The following is a 20,215-nucleotide window of genomic DNA, read 5'->3' as shown; positions in this document are numbered from 1 at the left end:
TTCTGAGTCCTTGCCTCAATTACATCGTTGAAATCAAATGTTGCCGGGCATGAATTGTTCATCAGTGCTAATTGTGTCTCTGATGTGCAGATTTATGAGAACAGTTTCCGAGCATCACCTCTAAGTGTCGCCAAAGCACCAACAGGTGCGGAAACATGCGTACGCCAGCCATGCAGTTGGCGTGAGGCACCGCACATTTCCACGGTCATGTCACTCTTGATACATCTGAACTTTGCAGTGAAAAAGAACGTACGCCACGTTTTTGTGCATGCGCACCTTTTGTACATGAGTCCCCAGAACTTTATGATAAGATGAGCTTTTCTGAAAGAGCTCTAAATGTTTTGGCATATGTCTTTCTGAAATATCAACGTATGTAATACCGAAATTTAAAAGCATGATCAAAAAGTATTTAGGCCACTATGAAGACAATTATGTTCTATTACTAGCAGCCGACCTGTAGCTCATGAGGGTGGACTTTCAGTGTAAACCTGCCAAGCCTCTACCTGAGCACCTGGAGGAAATAAATAAAATAGTCCATGCGTTCTAGATGTTTTTCTGCCGAGAGGCCTAAAATCAGGTCATTCAAATTTCTCGAGCTTATCTACATCACAAGCGAAGATCTCCACCTTCCCTTTCCCCTCTCGGGCCAGTGCTGTCAACATAACAAAAGTGTGCTCTCACAAGTGGGTCTTCTACACGGAGGCAACCAATCAGAGAAAAATATACAGTATGGACAAAGCGAATACAAAACTGGGTCAAACAGAAGTAGCTGTCAGAGGGGCCTTTTCCGGACACTCGTATGACAAAACCAATGTGTTTTTTTTAAATGAACATGACACTTTTATACTGAGTCATTGTTCGAGAGTCACTATGGAGGTCTAAATAGCCAAAATATGGGACCTTTAATGGACTTGCTTCGCCGTGCTTCCGATGACATCAATAAATAGACAACGGCTGTGGTGAACAGGGGCTTAAGTTAACCTTCTCCAGGGCATATATACACACGGCTGGTTGCTTTCTGACTAAAATATCTAAACCACATCTTAGCTGCTGTATGAAATTCCTACCAGCAGAGGCTGATAACAGACAATAACATGGTGCATGATAATGATTTACAATGGCCTAAATGTGGACATTACAACCGGCACCCATAAATCGATGTCTCCTTATTATAACTGTTATTACTTCTGTTCATAGGTAAATTCATGCATTATATACATTGATTTCAACTGCTGAGCCAAGCCAATTTAAACACTGCTAACCAAAACAGCAGCACCTAGCAAGGCCAGTAAACAGTCTCTCAGATGAATTAAAGTAAGGAAATGTATTGCTTGCACAGAAGCAAAAGGATCTCATTGTTCAAAGGTATGTCAGGAGAAATGTACAAAAGATTTTTAAGGCATTAAATATAGCCTACAATGGAACACAGTGAAGAGAGTCATCATCAAGTGGAGAAAATATGGTTAAACAAAATTGATGAAAATATGAAACAAAACGGGCCTGGGAGGCTGTCAAAAGGCCGACAGCAAAATTGAAGGAGGGGCAGGAATTTCTTGCAAGTGCTGGCTGTTTATTCCAATTACAATGAAGTCCAAGACTTCTTCATAAGTCTGTGCTATTGGGTAAGGCCAGAGCAGATATTTGAACTTGAGACCTCTCAACAATGAGGAAGATGTGCTGAACACTTGTCCACCATGCTGCCCTACATACAGTGGAAGCTCCAAAAAGTTAGTAGTCGAACCGAAACTTAATTCAAAGCATCATCGAGTGAGATCGTCAAATCTTGAAAATTTAGGTCATTATCTATTGGAGTGAGTCTGTATATTTTTCTTTTTCTTTGACTTTTGTGTGTCTCTTGTTGTTGTGATGCCACCACAGGAATGTAGCATTAACGATCATTGTGCTGCATGTTTGATGTACAACTCTGAAAAAAAATTCATAGACTGTACATTTGTTAGCTCCTCTGGTTGCTATTTATAGGTATATTTTTGAGTAAAATGTAATGTTTTGTTTTATTCCAGGTGGCACGGTAATCAACTGGTTAGCACGTCTGCCTCACAGTTCTGAGGACCGGGGTTCAAATCCGTGCCTACGTGGGTTTTCTCCTGGTACTCCGGTTTCCTCCCACATCCCAAAAACATGCGTAGTAGGTTGATTGAAGACCCTAAATTGCCCGTATGTGTGAATGTGAGTGTGAATGGTTATTTGTTTTTATTTGCACTGCATGACTATATCCATCGATCCATCCATTTTCTCCACTGCTTATCCTCACTAGGGTCGCAGGCGTGCTGGCGCCTATCCCAGCTATCTTCGGGCGAGAGACGGGGTACACCCTGAACCGGTTGCCAGCCAATCGCAGTGCATGACTATAAACGTCTTGAATTCTTAGGTGTCATGTTGGTCTCACAATGTCAAAATGTGACCATGATGAAGATGACTGTTTAAATACTTATTCTCATTAAACCAGGACTTGTATTGGTCATTCATGCATCGAACCCTTGTTGTGAACATTTTAAATTGTTTTTTAAAATTGTGGATGTCGTGTCCTCCGGGCCAAAGAGCAAAAGAAGCATCCGGACTGTTATGGACGCAAAGTTCAGAAGCCAGCATCTGTGATGGTATGGGGCTGTGTTAGTGCCAATGGCATGGATAACTTACACATCGGTGAAAGCACCATTAATGCTGAAAGGTAAATACAGGTTTTGCAGAAACATATGCTGCCATCCAAGCAATGTCTTTTCATGCTGCTTATTACAGCAAGACAATGCCAAACCACATTCTGCACGTGTTACAACAGCGTGGCTTCGTAGTAAAAGAGTGTGGGTACTAGACCGGCCTGCCTGCAGTCCAGACCTGTCTCCCATTGAAAATGTGTGGCGCATTATGAAGCGTAAAATACGACAACGGAGACCTGGACTGTTGAACAGCCCAGAGTGGAAGGTGCTAAACCTTCCACTCTGGGCAACAACACTCTCCTGGTGGACTGGATGCCACAGAACGACTTGCTCGGACATCCCAAGATTAAACTATTCGTGGCTCACGGTGGGACAAATGGTGTCCAGGAAGCGATTTACCACGGAGTTCCAATCCTTGGGCTACCGCTTATTTTCTATCAACGAGATAATCTGTTCAGAGTGGAAGTGAGAGGAGGAGGGAAGAACATGCATATCTTCACCATACATCAAAATATATTCTTCCAGGGCATAGAGGAAGTCCTGACGGATCCCTCTTATAAGAACAACATGTTGAGGCTGTCCAGGCTGCACAGAGATCAGCCCATCCAACCGCTCGACAACTGCCACTTCTGGATCGAGTTTGTCATGAGGCACAAAGGTGCAGCCCACCTGAGGACCGAGTCCTACAAGCTGCCTTGGTATACTTACTACTCCGTAGACTTGTATCTGTTTCTGTTCATGTTTGTTTTATTGAAGTCTAAAGTGTCCATAGGTGTGGATGTAAGTGTGTATACTTGCCTCTATGTGCCCTGCGATTGCCTGACGACCAGTTTAAGGTGTACTACGCTTATCGTTTTCGTACTATTGATTTTAGTCTCTTTTTGGAATGGATTAATGAATACAAAAAAGTTACACTGTATTCATAAAAACAAACAAACAAACAAACAAAAACAGATTAAGATCAACACACTACAGCGCAAAACTCTTAGGTAACCATTAGTTATGTAGCAATGCTGTGATGACCATGTATATTCAGCAGGTCACAGGGTGTGCATCACTTCTCCAAAGTAGAGCTTTTGACAAAAGCAAAGAAAATGTAGGAAGTGTCGTATTTGTTAGGGTTATGGTTAGGAATTCCAGGTTCATACCATTGAGATTGAAAATCATGCTTGTAAATGATTACAATCAGGATCAGAAACAGAATCATCTTTATTTGCCAAGTACTGTATGTCAAAAACACACATGGGATTTGTCTCTGGTAATTGGAGTGGCTTTAGTACAACAACAGACAGCCATTTGACAGAAAATACTTTTGAGACATAAAAATATAAAAACAGAGTACGGAGAGTCACTAAACAATGAAAGATTACCAGTAATGTGGTAATGCAGATACTTTTTTTGTTTTTGTTTTGACAATTGTGCAAATGATGCAGAGTCCTCTAGCAATTTAGAGCAGTTTGAAATGACTAATAGAGCAATAGTCTGGTACAGTGACCATTGTGCAAATGGTGCAGAGCCTTCAACACATTTAAGCAGTTTAAAGTGACTATAGCAGTGCGATAATCTGCAACAATGTCAATTGTGCAAATAGTGCAGATACTTCTCAAGCACATGAGTGGCCAGTATTGGTCAACAATAATGTATAATTGACCCGACAGAGATGTGACAACAATTTCAAGACAAAATTGGCAGCATGTTACAAAGGAATTTTTAGTTAACTGTTTCAGAAGTTAATGTCAAGAGGGAAGAAGCTATTGGAATATCTGGTAGTTTTAGTTTGCATTGTTCGATAGCGCCTACCTGAGGGAAGGAGCTGGAAGAGGTGGTGACCAGGATGTGGAGGGTCCACGAGGATTTTGCATGCTCTTGTCTTAATTCTGGCATCGTGCAAGTCCTCAAGGGTGGGTAGGGGGGGACCGACAATCATTTCCGCAGTTTTGATTGTCCGTTGCAGTCGGAGTTTGTCCTTTTTTGTAGCAGCACCAAACAAGACTATGATGGAAGAACACAGGACTGATTGGATGATTGCTGTGGAGAACTGCCTCTGCAGCTCCTGAGGTAGGCTGTGCCTCCTCAGAAGCCGCAGGACGAAAATCCTCTGCTGGGCCTTTTTGAGGACGGAGTTGATGTTGATCGCCCACTTCAGGTCCTGGGAGACTGTAATTCCCAGGAACTTGAAGGTCTCGATGGTTGACACAGGGCAGTTGGACAGCGTGAGGGGCAGCTGTGGCGAAGGATGCCTCTTGAAGTCCACATTCATCTGTACAGTCTTGAGCGTGTTCAGGTCCAAGTTGTGTCGGCCGCACCACAGCTCCAGCCGCTGCACTTTCTGTCGATACGCAGACTCGTCACCGTCTTTGATGTGGCCAATGACTCTGGTGTCGTCTGTAAACTTCAGGAGTTTGACAGACAATCCAAATGCTCAACAAAAATGTATGGGCTATTCCTTCTCCAGTGTGCAAACTTCTACAAAGTTTAGTTTTTCCCTAATTCAGCTAATGGAATATGTCCGATAGACCAACGACTATCAATCAACAGTACAAACTCCATCCATCCAAATATAAAGAAGTTCAATGTACTGCAGTATGGTGGAAATCCTTTAGCCACCATTTGATTTGTTGTTTTAACAATGCTATAATGCCCTAATAATTAGTATGTTCATCAATATAGGCCGTAGTAAATTAGTATCTGTAGGTTGTTTGTGTGCAGAGAATAGTCAGATGGGTAGTGCTTTCTAACAATGCTGCTTCACCATGTGCAGAATAACAACACATGACAAAGGTATTTTGACCATTTTTCATTAAAAAACAAAAAACGCAAAAAAACATGAAGGTAGTCTCTCCTTTTTTCACCACTTTCGCTGCGAAAAGCGAATTGTCCCTGTGACTTTGCTGGTCAGTGCTGCCCCCAAGTGTCCATTTTACAAAATAACATCATAAAACGGTCCATCCATCCATCCATCCATCTATTCACTAGGGTCGCGAGTGTGCTGGTGCTGAAATGGTCGCCAACCAATCGCAGGGCTTATGTAAACAAACAACAATTTGCAGTCACATTCACATGTACGGACAAATTTGAGTCTTCCATTAACCTACCATGCATGTTTTTGGGATGTGGGAGGAAACCGGAGTACCCGGAGAAAACCCACCCAGGCACGGGGAGAACATGCAAACTCCACACAGGCGAGGCCGGATTTGAACCCGGTTCCTCAGAACTGTGAGGCAGACGTACTAACCAGTCGTCCACCGTGCTGTCCATAATGCGATTTGTTAATTTAAATTATACAGAATGGAATAAAACAATTACAATAACCCAAAAAGGGACTCTTCGATGGAAGGAAATAAAATAAATACTTGTTTTGTGAGTATCACATTAACACAGCTGAAATGGTTAAAAAAAAAAAAAAAGGAAGTGAGGTGGACACAAATAGCCAGCATATAGCCCACGGGGTTAAGATGGTAAAAATCGGAATGTGTGTGTATGTCACTTAAAATCGCTTATAATGCTATGCAGAGACCTCAGTTTATAGCATCCTTCACATCCCATTCGGATAGCTTTTCTAGCAACATACAATACCTAATCAGTTCCACCCCTGATATGGAATATGCAGTAGTTCAACTTTACAAGCAACCTTTCCCCTTTGCGCTTTCCTTATCGCTACCTGAGTGTGTAAAACCATGAAACTACAATGTCAAAGTCCTGCCTGGGCTGGAGGTGCAATGACAAACACGTGTTCTCTTTAGTTGAAGGGGATCTCTTGACGAACAAACTACTCTGGATGTCAAATGAGGTAATATTGACTTTTTGTATCAGCTGCATCCTGAAGTGGTGCACATGCAGGTTGGAAATGTGTGTGTGTGTGTGTGTGTGTAATACTCAATGTTATGTTGGTGTTACTCTAATGGTCTTGATGCATTCAATTGTACATTGTGTACCAAATGATTATGCATGTAGGATTTAAGTGTAGGCGGCACGGTGGACGACTGGTTAGAGCGTCAGCCTCACAGTTCTGAGGTGCGGGGTTCAATCCCCGTCCCCGCCTGTGTGGAGTTTGCATGTTCTCCCCGTGCCTGCGTGGGTTTTCTCCGGGCACTCCGGTTTCCTCCCACATCCCAAAAACATGCATTAATTGGAGACTCTAAATTGCCCGTAGGCATGACTGTGAGTGCGAATGGTTGTTAGTTTCTATGTGCCCTGCGATTGGCTGGCAACCAGTTCAGGGTTTACCCCGCCTCCTGCCCGATGACAGCTGAGATAGGCTCCAGCACGCCCGCGACCCTAGTGAGGAGAAGCGGCTCAGAAAATGGATGGATGGATGGATTTAAGTGTAAAATTTCACTTAATTGGTCCGAAAATGATAATATAGTTACTACAAATAATGTATACTCAGTCATCTATCTACAGTTGCCAGCAACATATAGTGACGGGCAAACTTATTAAAAGATCTTCCACTAGATTACAGAAGGTAGAATTAACCGGTGCATCTACCCGTTGTCATGAATTCATGAAATAATAGCTTTGTGTTCGATTAAAGAGACCTAGATTTCACACTGAGTTAGTAAATTTATGACTAAATTGAGATGAACAAGATCATCCTTATTTCAGTATAAAGAACAGTATATACACGTTTTATGGTATTTTTGTTTGTCTGTGTGCTGTGAGATCTTTCCAAGACCCCTATCTCACTGGTCTGGAGGCTAGTGGGCGACCTGATAGTGACCTGGGGAGCCAGGGAGTCGCGATGAAATCGAAGTTGTTTCTTTTATTATAATGTTTTTATAATTGTGAGAAGCCAAAACTGAAATCACTATTAAAATTTGATGAGTTGCCAAGCCCATACGTTAAAAGTGTAACCTGTTTGTCTGAATTGCGAGTTGTTATTAAGCCTGTACGTCTACATTAATAAATTACATGTGGAAACCTACTGGTATGTCTTGCTCTCTGTTGGCTTTCCATCTCCGTGTTTATGTTTTTTTTAAACAATATACAATATATCTACTGTATATAGGCCTATATCAGCAACCTCCAGGTAAATTGGTCGTCACCTTGTCTGGAGATGTCCCCAACACATCGTCCTGGTGAGAGCACAAGCAATATTTTGGTCTCCCGGGTCTTAGAGTTGCCGCGACTGATTACCCTCGGCAGTCTTGGCGACGTCTCCGCAAGTAAGATAGGGGCCTAATGTAAAGTATGTGCCTGGGCTCAATAAAGGTTGGGGAAACACTGGTTTAGATCACTGCTATCAATCTCAATGAAGTTTAATAATTAGCAGAGCTAAGCACAGTGAATGGGAAAATGCTTACATTGTTCCACATTATCAAGTTGTACGTTGTTACTCATTATTAAGTCACAGTTTTGATGTAGCCCTGGGGATAAAAGGATCTGTCTGCTGACAAAGAGCGTGCAAATGTCCAATACTTTGCGAAAGGAATGACCACATAAAATGTTTCTTAAGTGAGATCATCTGTTAAAACAACATATGTGATTCCAATACCAAACAGGTTTTTAAAGGAAAGTCTCTGTCTTCCTGATTGTAGAGTGAAGATGCTTTGGTCCTGGGTCTGCCTCTTGTTTTCCACTCTCTGTGTGACTGCGACGTATGGCGGCAAGGTGCTTGTTTTTCCAGTGGATGGGAGCCACTGGGTGAACATGAAAGTTATTATTGAGGGACTACACTCCAGAGGCCACCAGGTTGATGTTATACGAACAGACGACAGTTGGTACATTAAGGAAAAGTCCCCACTCTACACCTCCATCACACTTGACGTGGAGTCGGGCTTCAACAAAGATTTCATTGTGATGTTTGTGCAGCAATTACTGAAAATCCAGCGGGAAGGGAACTTCGCCTGGACTCGTTTTAAACTGGAAATGGAGCAAGGTGAAAAAGCCTCGGTGATGCATGAAAAAACTGGCAAATTGCTGGAGTGGATTTTTGAGAATAAAACCTTGGTGGAGTCTCTGCAAAGCGCCAAGTACGACCTTGTTCTGACAGACCCAGGAGTGCCAGCCGGTGTTATTTTTGCCCATTACTTGAAGTTACCTCTCGTTTTCAACGTGAGATGGACCAGTCACGGCGAGGGCCATTTAGCAATCGCGCCATCCCCTCTGTCATATGTGCCCATGACAGGAACAGAACTTTCTCATAACATGAGATTTTTTGAAAGAGTTCTGAATGTTTTGGTGTTTCTCTTTGGGGAATATCAAATCTCAAAGTATGTAAAACCACATTATGAAGGCATAATCAAAAAGTATTTAGGCCCTAATGAAGACTATTGTGCACTGTTCCAAGCAGCAGACCTGTGGCTCATGAGAGTGGACTTTGTCTTTGAGTTTCCTCGCCCCACCATGCCCAACGTCATCTACATGGGGGGCTTCCAGTGTAAACCTGCCAAGCCTTTACCGGACCACCTGGAGGAGTTTATTCAGAGTTCTGGAGAGCACGGAGTCATCGTCATGTCTCTGGGGACTCTAATCGGAGAACTTCCCGCCGACTTAGCTGATGACATCGCGGCCGCTTTTGCCAAGCTCCCCCAGAAGGTCATCTGGCGGTATAAAGGTGCTAAACCTTCCACTCTGGGCAACAACACTCTCCTGGTGGACTGGATGCCGCAGAACGACTTGCTGGGACATCCCAAGATGAAACTCTTCGTGGCTCACGGTGGGACAAATGGTGTCCAGGAAGCGATTTACCACGGAGTTCCAATCCTCGGGCTACCGCTCATTTTTGATCAGCGAGATAATCTGTTCAGGATCGAAGTGAGAGGAGCAGGGAAAGTCGTGGATATATTCACCATGGATCAACATATTTTCTTCCAGAGCATACAGGAAGTCCTGACTGATCCGTCCTACAAGAACAACATGGAGAGGCTGTCCAGGCTGCACAGAGATCAGCCCATCCCGCCGCTCGACAACGCCCTCTTCTGGATTGAGTTGGTCATGAGGCACAAGGGTGCAGCTCACCTGAGGACAGAGTCATACAAGCTGCCCTGGTACACTTACTATTCTCTGGACGTGCTCCTCTGCTTAGCCGCTGTGGTACTGCTTATTCTCAGTGCTCTTAGCACCTTTATTTGCTGTCTTTGCTCCAAAGTGTGCTTGAAAAGAAAACATAAACATGATTAAAGTAATCTAAAAGTCACTTGAAACGTGAGATGCAGAAGATACAGGCGAATGACTGCGAATTAACTTCACAAGTTCGACCTTATCATAAGACAAAATGTTCTGTGTGACGAATCGACAGTGTTGCAGAAATCTGTAACAAAAATGAAACAAGTTGAGTCAAATCATCACTTTAAGTAAGTCAGAAGTGCACATTGGGCACTTTTGTGCTCATTGTCTGTACTGTACCTAACATTCACAATCACATAATTTTTTTAATGGTCCAAACCAGTCTCCTTACGATCTATTATTTGATTGTCCTCTCAGTTAAATGCGTAACCAACATAAAATGTAGTTAATATTTGGCCATCCATTCTTGAATATAAAATTCAAGTCACTTATTTGTCTTTGCGGGTTGTACAGTGACGATGATGTTTTAGTTGTTGTGTCTCGTAGTTGTAAACCATTTCGATTTTATCAAAAGCATAATCCTTGAATCCAAATTGAATTATCTTCAGCGCTTTCCTCATGATACTTGTTTCATGTGGTAGCCTCTGCATGCCGCATTACAACATAATGGTGGGGTCCCAGATTTGTGTGGACTCCACAAAAAAACAAAAAACATAAAAAAAAAAAAAAGACCTATTTGCAAATTCTGATTTTCAAATGTAAACAAGTAAGTAAGTGTCAAGTCATGGAGTACAAGTCTAGTTTTAGGCACAAGTCCTAAAATTGGCGACATTAGTCTGTCACATGACTTGACTGGAGTTCCCACCTTATGCCAATGACAACCAAGGAATTGCAGGTTACGTCCATCCAAGTACTGTATAAAGAAAGTCAATAAACTACAGGAAGGTGCAAAAGTCTTATGTTACCATTAAACTTAACATAACACAATAACAATGTAATGCATTACAAACTAGCATGTCAATCAGTAGAGACCTCTGCCAAGGCCAAACTGTCAAAATGCTGTGGGGAGGTGGATGCTTTCACTGATGTCATACATTTATTTAATTGCTAACATTGACAGGCACATATTTAATATATATCTTAATTGATATTTTCATTACGTAGTTATGAGTAAGTTAATGTGTCTGTTCACACAATATTCAGATAGTGTGCAGTAGTTCAAATGCCTTTTAACATTGCCTCTTTATAATGTTCAAAATAAATGTAATAAAAAGGCATATCAAACCATGAATGTAGTTGATACTTTTCTTTCTTCTTTGTGCTGTTGTATTATAAGATACTTTTTGTATGATGTAATGAGTGTGAGTGTGTCATTGTCTCCAAGGATAATCAATGAATGGTTCAAATATCATCCAATTTCATAGAGATTAGATCTTCCGCCTGTCCACTACATACAGTATTCTTCTTAAATCATTTCCTTGATTAAATTAAGTTCAATACAATGTTAATAATTAAATTCTACAAAACATCATGCTGACAAAAACAGTACAAGGGACCTTTACCTCCCAAAGGGAGCGCTATATGATTAAGTCATGTTTTGGAGTTCACTGAAGGGCAAAAAAAAGTTTTTTATTGTTAATTTGCATTTCCCTGGTGTTGAGGGCCATTGTAAAAAGTGGCAGGAGTACTGACTGGGTGATTTACAGTAGTTTTTTCTGCATTACTATTTATGTGTTTTTCCCTGGTGTAAAATTCAAACTGAAAAGGGAGATGGAGTACTGCAGCACAATAAAAAATAAATACATCAACAAATAAACAAACAAATAAATAACCGCGACTGGTTGGCAAAAATTGCCCAAGGTCAGCTGGGATAGGGTACAACTCCCCTCCAACCCTTATGAGGCTAAGCGGTGTAGAATATGGGTGGATTAGTAAATAAATAAATACAGTCATCAATCTCTCTCTCTCTCTCTCTCTCTCTCTCTCTCTATATATATATATATAAACACAATTAAATTTGTATTTCCCAAGTGAAGCGTAAATTTCAAAGACGAGAGAGCGCACTCGAGTGCAAAAAACCTCTATAAATAAATGCGCCTTTGTCACCACAGTATAAAGTGATATTTCCCTTAAGCAAACAGTGGAGGAAGTATTCATTAGTATTCTCCCTGTGTAAAGGTCAATTTTAAACAGTAGAGGGAGTACTAGCAAATATATAAAAAACAAAATAGCTGCTGCAACACTGACCTAATAGCCCCTCTTATGAATTTAAATTACTATTTTTGTGTGAGAAATTAAAAAATTGCCACACTGATGCCATACACTATAAGCACAAAATCCCTGATGGTTGTGTATTACAAAAATAACTTCTTTTATTACAAAACCATCAGAAAAAAAACATTTCAATTCTTTAACAGAATATATCCCTGTGGATAGTGACATTTATAATTCATCAGGTACAGTACTTGTTTTTCTTTCTTTTTTTTTTTTTTATACATCATCCGAGGAAGGAGAATTCAGATAAAACATTTTTGCTCATATTTTCTCCTAAATAGTTCCTTTTTCTCCACCATTTTAACATTGGTCCATGTTTTTGGTCCATGTAGTGTTCGTATTAGATGCTTTAAAACACACCGCAGCACAGTTCCCTTGCAAGGGAACTAAGGCTTGCTTCTTCAAGCGGTCTGAGTCCGCTGAATGTGGCCACAGTATTTTAGTATGGTTGGGTTCCTGGGGAAAGGGTCTCAAGATGTCCTGGTCCGCAGAGAGCTCATTCTCAGGACGGTGAGCTCGGCGACGTCGGCATCCTGCAGCTCCTCCACTTCCTGTTGGCAACTTTGTCTGATCACGTACACGACGAGACCCACGCAGATGACAATGAGCAGGACGATTCCTAGAACCTGCAACACAAGAGGATAGAGTGGCTCGGGAGTCACAGTGTTGTGGCAATATTTTTTTTTACACTACTGTAATAAACTGGGATTCACCAAGAGTGCATTACTTGCAACAAAGAGGAGAGATTGTACAGAGCAAACACACAGGGAATGGAGGAGTTCTTCTGACTAACAGGGCAGCGACTTATACACTTATGCTAAACATAAACCATCTGGTAATCACAAAAGAATAATTGTTGATCGTTACTTAGAACAGGGCATGCAGAACAACCGGGTAATGAACCACATGATGCTGTACCAAGTCAAAACCAATGTTGTGCGATCACATGTAGAAGTCTATCCTGCTGAAATTCACTAGATAATTTGTCAGAGGGTTGATGAATATGTTATCCAACTCCAATGAAGTTGGGCCCTTGTGTAAAATAAAAACAAAAAACAATAATTTCAAAAACTTTTTTTAACCAATATTTCATTGAATATCCTACAAAGAAAAGATATTTCATGTTTAAACTGATAAATTGCATTGTTGTTGTTTTTGCATATATTCATTCATTTTGAATTTCATCCCTGCAACACGTTCCAAAAAAGCTGAGACAGATGCATGTGTACCATTGTGTTTCATCACCTTTCCTTTTAATAACACTCAATAAGCGTTTGGCAACTGAGGACACTAATTGTTGAAGCTTTGTAGGTGGAATTCGTTCCCATTCTTACTTGATGTACAACTTTTATTGGTCAACGGTCCAGGGTCTCCGTTGTCGTATTTTGCCCTTTATAATGTGCCACACATTTTTAATGGGAGACAGGGTCTGGATTGTTGGCAGGCCAGTCTAATACTCACACTCTTCCACTACGAAGCCATGCTATTGTAACACATGCAGAATGTGGCTTGGCATTGTCTTGCAGAAATAAGCAGGGACGTCCCTGAAAAAGACATCGCTTGGATGGCAGCATATGCTGCTCCAACACCTGTTTGTACCTTTCAGCATTATTGATGCCCTCACAGATGTGTAAGTTATCCATGCCATGGGCACTAACACATCCCCAAACATTCACAGATGTTGGCTTTTGAACTTTACACTGATAACAATCTAGATGGTCCTTTTGCTATTTGGCCCAGAGGACACAACGTCCATGATTTCCAAAAACAATTGAGCCTTTCAGGGATGCTCCTTTTATTCCCAGTCATGACATTCTCCTGTAACCGAATTTACCTGTTAACCTGTGGAATGTTCCAAACAGGTGTTTTTTGAGCATTGCCTCTGTTTCAACTTTTTTAGAACGTGTTGCAGGCATCAAATTTAAAATGAGAGAATATTTGCAAAAGAACCAATAATGTTCAACAATTTGAAATTTAAATATCCTGTCTTTGTAGTGTATTCAGTTGAATACAGGTTGAAAAGAAATTGTAAATTATTGTATTCTTTTTTTTTTAATTTTATTTTACAAAACATTCCCGCTTCTTTTGAATGGGGGTTTATATATTACCCTAATAAACATTGAGTTAATTCCTTACAAGAGGAGAGATTTCTCAGAGCAAACACGCACGGAATGCAGTATACAAGGTCTGCGGACTAACAGGGCAGTGATTTATACACTTAAACTAAACAAAGTTGCCTGGGGGTCACAAATTCTTGATTATCTTCTCACGTTGAAAACGAGAGGTAACTTCAAGTAATGGGCAAATTCTTCAATTCTTGATTGTTACTTAGAACAGGGTGTGCAAAATAACCGTGGGTCAAATCTAAAGACTAACCTGTTCTTGTAAATGTGAAACCTAGTTCACATAATCTAGAGAAAGGAGTTTAGGAGGTCCACTTACCTGAGAGAAAACAAAGAGCTGCTGCGAGCGTAGCATGAGCTCTTGCTGGGGGACAACTCCGTCACTTATTGGTTCGCACCACTTCTGCGGAGCCGCCCTGTCCACCAGCACAAACCTACCCTCCCAGTCTGTCATAGCGCAGGCGAAGTACTGTCCGTCCAGGAAGAGCAAAATGAGCCAGACGACGGCGGGCACCACGCTGGAGAGCGAGACGCTCCGGTGGCACCACGCGTCGCAGCGGCACCCCTGGATGATGAGCATCAAGGTGAAGGCCATGACGGCCGGGATGATGAAGAAGGCGGACGAAAACACGCCGTTCCACGTTGGGTTGCACGGACACTCGAACTCCAGCTCCACCAGCTTCTCCAGTCCCATGAGAATGAAGCCGAACGCCACGTTGGAAACCAGCGGACTGTTGCTAAGTTCATCTTTCAGCCTGGTAAGCCATTGTTGTCGACTTTCCATACTAGACGAGCTCAAGAAATGAGGAGAGTCGCCGTGAAAAGCCCCAAAGAGGGTCCCGCGTCGTGAACACATTGGCAACGGCTAAGTGATGCGTGATTAACGCAGGCAGCCCTAAGTTCTCCCCCTCGGGCAACATGCCGCACTTCCACTCTGATTGGTTTCGAACAAAGGAGGCGCTGACATCTCCGCAGCTCATTGGTCGGGCCCAGGTTTCAGGTGGGGTTACTTTTTAAACAAACTGGAGGGAGGGCTACAGAGCGGAGCACAAAGACAACGAGGATAGTGGGGGGGGGGGGGGGGGGGGTCGCATGTCGGAGTATCGCGCTAAGTCTCTTCAAGTAAGGAAGATTGCAGTTGACTCACCATCGGCTTGAAAATTGAATTACAGTGATCCATTCTAGCCCCAGACCAAATTATTAGGGCCGGAGCAGCGACCGCTGTTGCTCAACTGGTCTTATTTCCAGGAGAAAATAAACAAAACAGCGAGAATAGATATCTTTGTTTTATTTGGGCTCTCAAATCTATTCCCATCGTAACCTGCAAGAGTACCATAAAACAGTCAGCGGGTGTTTGAAAATAACCCTTAACAGCTACATGGTAACTTTTTAATTGTCTCTGGCCACTGAGAACTTAATAAACATTATTTGTCACCTCCCATTACCAACGCTAACTCAATGCTCAAAGCTCATTGTGACAAGAGCAGTTATTAAAGCACACTGGGGATGAGAAGCCCAGTGTAAGTTTAAACCATCTTGTAGCTACTGGGTAGTGGTTACTGGGGTTGGGCATCGAGAATTGAGAACCGATTGGAACCAGGACTAACATTCCGGTTCTCCCGGAATCGTTCAAATTAAAAAGTTTTGGTTCCCAGTTTCGATACCTACAGTCCGCCGACCCCGTGGCCAACGGCGGCGGTGAAGAAAAGTGTGTCTTAACTTTGTTAAAATAAATGACCAGTCGCCTCAGTGTAACACTTGGAATAAGATTATATTGTGCAAAGGAGGCTTTCGCGATGTGTAGAAGTCTGACGTGCTCCCTCCCACTCCGAGCCTCAGCCTACTTCAGTGAAGTCAACTGGGTGAGTTTGAAACACTAAAATACATCTAAGCCAACCCTGAGGCAACTAACAAGTTAAACGGTGGGTTGCACTCTTGCACTGATGGTGTTTAGCGTTCATTTTGGTCTTCAAACCAACGTAAGAGCTGATGACAGACACAAAAATTAAATATAAATTAATTTAACATACTGCAAATAACATAGTCGCATTACAATCTGAACATTGAGCTAAAACTTCACCAAAGGTCAAACGAGCAACTTCACATCAAAATGAAAATTCACATAAAATTTGTCTCACAGTATCACAAACAGTAACCTTGCCCCATCGATGGGTAGGTAAAGGAATCAAGGTTTTACAGAGCATTTGGTTCCATTCATGACTCTTTTTCATGCCGTCTCGTTTTGCTTTCGCTTTCACCGGTGTCAGGTTAGCTTTGGTGTCAAAATGCTGAGTTCCGGTAAGTACCCTTCAAAATAAAATGCTACATGCTTAAAAGAGGAAGTCACGTTAAAACTTGCACATATAAACCATTTGACGTGACAAAACAGTCACAAATAACTATTTTAACAATGGTAAATTTTACTTTTAGCTGGAAGATTAATTAATGAATATTATGTCAATTGGGTTACTTACACACACACTAGTTATCAAAAACCCTGAGTCAAATGTTCATTTTACTCTGTGCTGCGGGCTGCTAAGAAAATGGATGTTCATAATTTAGACACCCCTTATTTGAACCATGCAAACTTTTTTTGATCCAGCCCCCTAAAAGAATCAGAATCGAGAATCGTTTGGAACCGCAATCGAAATGAATCGCTCAAATTCAAACGATGCCCAACCCTAGTGGTTACGCAGTGTTACTCTATTGAAGGGGAGCAACCCGAGTCTTTTTTTCCCTCTTCAATGTCCCCTCTTTCCAATTGGCAGCGTCAATCTGACAATATCATTGGCTTTATTATGTTACTTCATCCTAGATGTGTACATTCCACTGCTAATTAAACATCTGCCTGGGTGTCATGTTCCCCTATCCCCATCTAAAGAGAAATCATCTTCTTAAATGCTTCTATGATGTAATGGATAGGGTTCCAAAAAATGTAGTTTGAATGGTGAATTGTTTTTTTGATGCTTACATTATTACTAAGAAAATATCCACGACAAATGCCAAATTATTAAATCATAGCGTTATGTCAGTACATGAAGTCAAAAGCCGGATAAGTTACACTTGCACACACAGACACCCTGGGTCATTTCAGTACTACAGCTTTGTTATGGCAGTGTGAAAGGTCACCAAGACAGACTTACCAGACTAACAAATTTTTCCCGCAAAAAAACAAACAGTGCCCAAGTTTTTACATTATTGCCTGACAGCAATGAAAAAACACCAAAGTAAATAGAGAGGGAAAACACAACTGTCAAGAACTTTGCAGTTTGTGACCGTACACGACTGACCAATGGTCAAGCAGAATAACGGAGACGTGCCCTTCCTTGACAATTCACTATATTGACGACGGGGATTTTCAAATGAAAAGTCGGTGGCAACTGGCAGCCTAGATGAATACACGGACTGTGTCACATCCTATATCAGTTTCTGTGAAGGTGTGCAAGTACCAACAAAGACATTTCGCACGATCAACAACAACAAGCCGTGGTTCACTGTCAAACTTAAGCAACTTCGCCAGGCTAAAGAGGACGCATATCGAAGTGGGGATGGGGCCCTGTATAATCGCGCTAGAAACCAGCTGATGAAAGAAATTAACATTGCAAAGAGAAATTATGCAGAAAAGGAGGAAAAACAGTTTACTGCGAACGACTCTAAATCAGTCTGGCGTGGATTCAAATCGCTAACCAACTACAAGTGACCATCCCCCCAAGCAGAGAACAATAAAGGACTAGGTGACGACTTGCCTACCGAGCAAACATCTCTGTGATGACGCAGGCAACATGCGACTGCGCTTGACCCTAGAACACCTCCACGGTGCGGGGGCCTACGCGAGGATCCTGTTCGTGGACTTCAGCTCTGCGTTCAACACCATCAGCCCTGAACTCCTCTCCTCCAAGCTTCTCCAGCTCAGTGTCTCGCCTGCCATCTGCCAGTGGGTTTAGAGCTTCCTGACGGAAAGGACACAGCAGGTGAGGCTGGGGGACACTACCTCAACCACATGCACGACCAGCACCGGGACGCCCCAAGGTTGTGTCCTCTCTCCGCTGCTCTTCTCTCTCTTAACGAACGACTGCACCTCAACGCACCCGGCTGTCAAACTCCTGAAGTTTGTAGACGACACCACAGTCATCGGCCTCATCAAAGTCGGTGACGAGTCTGCGTATCGACAGGAAGTGGAGCGGCTGGAGCTGTGGTGCGGCCGACACAACCTGGAGCTGAACACGCTCAAGACTGTAGAGATGAGATGATCGTGGACTTCAGGAGGCAACATTCGCCACAGCTTCCCCTCACGCTGTCCAACTGCCTTGTGTCAACCGTCGAGACCTCTTGGACTCTCCACATCCTGGTCACCAGCTTTTTCTCTCAGATAGGCGCTATGGAACAATGCAAACTAAAACCAGCAGACATTCCAACAGCTTCTTTCCGCTTGCCATTAACTACTTCTTCAACAGTTAACTTACAATTTCATTGTTACATGCTGCCAATTTTGTTTTAAGATTGTTGTCACATCTCTGTCAGGCCAATTATACATTTTTTGTGCACTCACTGTAGTACTCTCGCCACTCTTCACTATTTGCATATCTGTTGTTGACCAATACTGGCCACTCATGTGCTTGAGTAGTATCTGTACCATTTGCACAATTGACATTGTTCCAGACTATTGCACTACTAGTCACTTTAAACTGTGCCCTTTGCACAATGGTCAATGTAACAGATTATCACTCAATTAGTCATTTAAACTGCTCTAAATTGCTAGAGGACTATGCATCATTTCCACAATTGTCAAAAAAAAATAATTCTATCAGCATTACCACATTACTGGTAACCTTCCATTGCTCAGTGACTCTCCGTACTGTGTTTTCTTTTTCGTTTTTCTATGTCTCTTAAGTATTTCTGTCAAATGGCTGTCTGTTGTCGTACTGGAGCGGCGCCAACTACCAGAGACAAGTTCCTTGTGTGTTTTTGACATACAGGTACTTGGCAAATACAGATGATTCTGATTTTGTCTTATTTAAAGAATATTTTTTAATAAACTGTTACAAGATTACATGAGGAATAATAGTGATTACAATATTGATCAAAATAATCGTTATTATTATTTTGGCCATAATCGTGCAGCACTACTTGGTGCCATACCCTAAACTCAACAGGAAGTTGACCATTTTTTCATTCATTTTCAAATTCCTACCTATTTTTCCCCTTTACAACAAATGTTATCCGATCGACTTCAAAACTTTGGCTGTCTCATCTAAACATATTGAAGATGAAAAGCTATTAAAAGCTTTTCATACTGTCTCATGCTGTTGCCGTGGCGACATGCTGTTCGCCGCGTTGTTGTGTTGTGCTGCACATAGTTGCGAAGTGGAATGAAACTGATATACGGTTTTTACGCGACTATAATCCGAAAAGTGTGGTGCGTAGTTCTATTCAAATGAATCCGGAATGTTCGTACCTCAGCTTACTCATATACTGTATAGCCTCACTAACACTAAGCAAGCTTTTTCATTTATCCACACAATACTTTTCCTACCTCTTCTATAATTCGAGGCCTAAACAGTCACTCCTTTAGCCACATGAGCAGCCTTTATTGTCCATTTGTTTTTAACAATAGTACAGACGGTAGATTACACAAAACTAAACTGCGTGGCGAGATCAGAAACACAAACGCCATTCTCATGTTTTACTTTAGCTATTATTTGATTCTTTTTTTTTCTCTCAGCAGTATTACAATTTGGATTCCCAGTAGCACTATCACTTGCACTGTTCACTTTCTTGAGAGCCATACAGAGGGCTAATTTCTTTTTTTTGTTGCTTTCGAGAGCATGGAGGCTGTGACATATTAGCATGGTTCCTGAACTAAAGCAATGTTTTCCCCCTACCTACAGTTACTGTATCTATTTTATCTGAAGTCAGGCAGTACCTTCATGCACAGTCCCAAATCCCAGTTTTCCTCCAGCAGAATTGAGCGACGTCCTTTCCGTGGCCACTTCACCAAACGGTCCGCATGAGGTCGCACTTGCAGCAGCGCAAATTGAACAAGGGCAGACGAGAGGGGATTAAACAGGGGGGAGGCCATGTTTAACTTTTCAAGGGGATATGCTTGCACGCGCAGCCATGAAAGAAGACCTTTAG

At 42.0% G+C, this 20,215-nt stretch overlaps 2 protein-coding genes across 2 annotated transcripts; one reads left to right on the top strand and one right to left on the bottom strand.

The window, feature by feature from the left end:
• Positions 1–6,383: 6,383 nt before the first annotated feature.
• LOC133474193 (UDP-glucuronosyltransferase 2C1-like) lies at positions 6,384–10,974 on the top strand. Its single transcript, XM_061765643.1, has 2 exons — positions 6,384–6,465; positions 8,213–10,974. The coding sequence occupies exons 1-2, from the start codon at positions 6,461–6,463 to the stop codon at positions 9,795–9,797; spliced, it is 1,590 nt and encodes a 529-aa protein (XP_061621627.1). The 5' UTR covers positions 6,384–6,460; the 3' UTR covers positions 9,798–10,974.
• Positions 10,975–11,291: 317 nt separating this feature from the next.
• Positions 11,292–19,993, bottom strand: LOC133474195 (calcium homeostasis modulator protein 6). The gene is made up of 2 exons (XM_061765645.1): positions 14,400–19,993; positions 11,292–12,583 (listed from the first exon to the last, which is right to left on the bottom strand). Exons 1-2 carry the CDS (start codon positions 14,934–14,936, stop codon positions 12,428–12,430), a joined length of 693 nt encoding a protein of 230 aa, XP_061621629.1. The 5' UTR covers positions 14,937–19,993; the 3' UTR covers positions 11,292–12,427.
• Between the last annotated feature and the right edge of the window lie 222 nt (positions 19,994–20,215).

This window comes from Phyllopteryx taeniolatus, chromosome 2 (genome assembly GCF_024500385.1).
Source record: "Phyllopteryx taeniolatus isolate TA_2022b chromosome 2, UOR_Ptae_1.2, whole genome shotgun sequence".
Classification (NCBI taxonomy): Eukaryota; Metazoa; Chordata; class Actinopteri; order Syngnathiformes; family Syngnathidae; genus Phyllopteryx; species Phyllopteryx taeniolatus.
The sequence above is the reverse complement of the archived record's forward strand: the minus strand, read 5'-3'. Positions and strand labels throughout refer to the sequence as shown.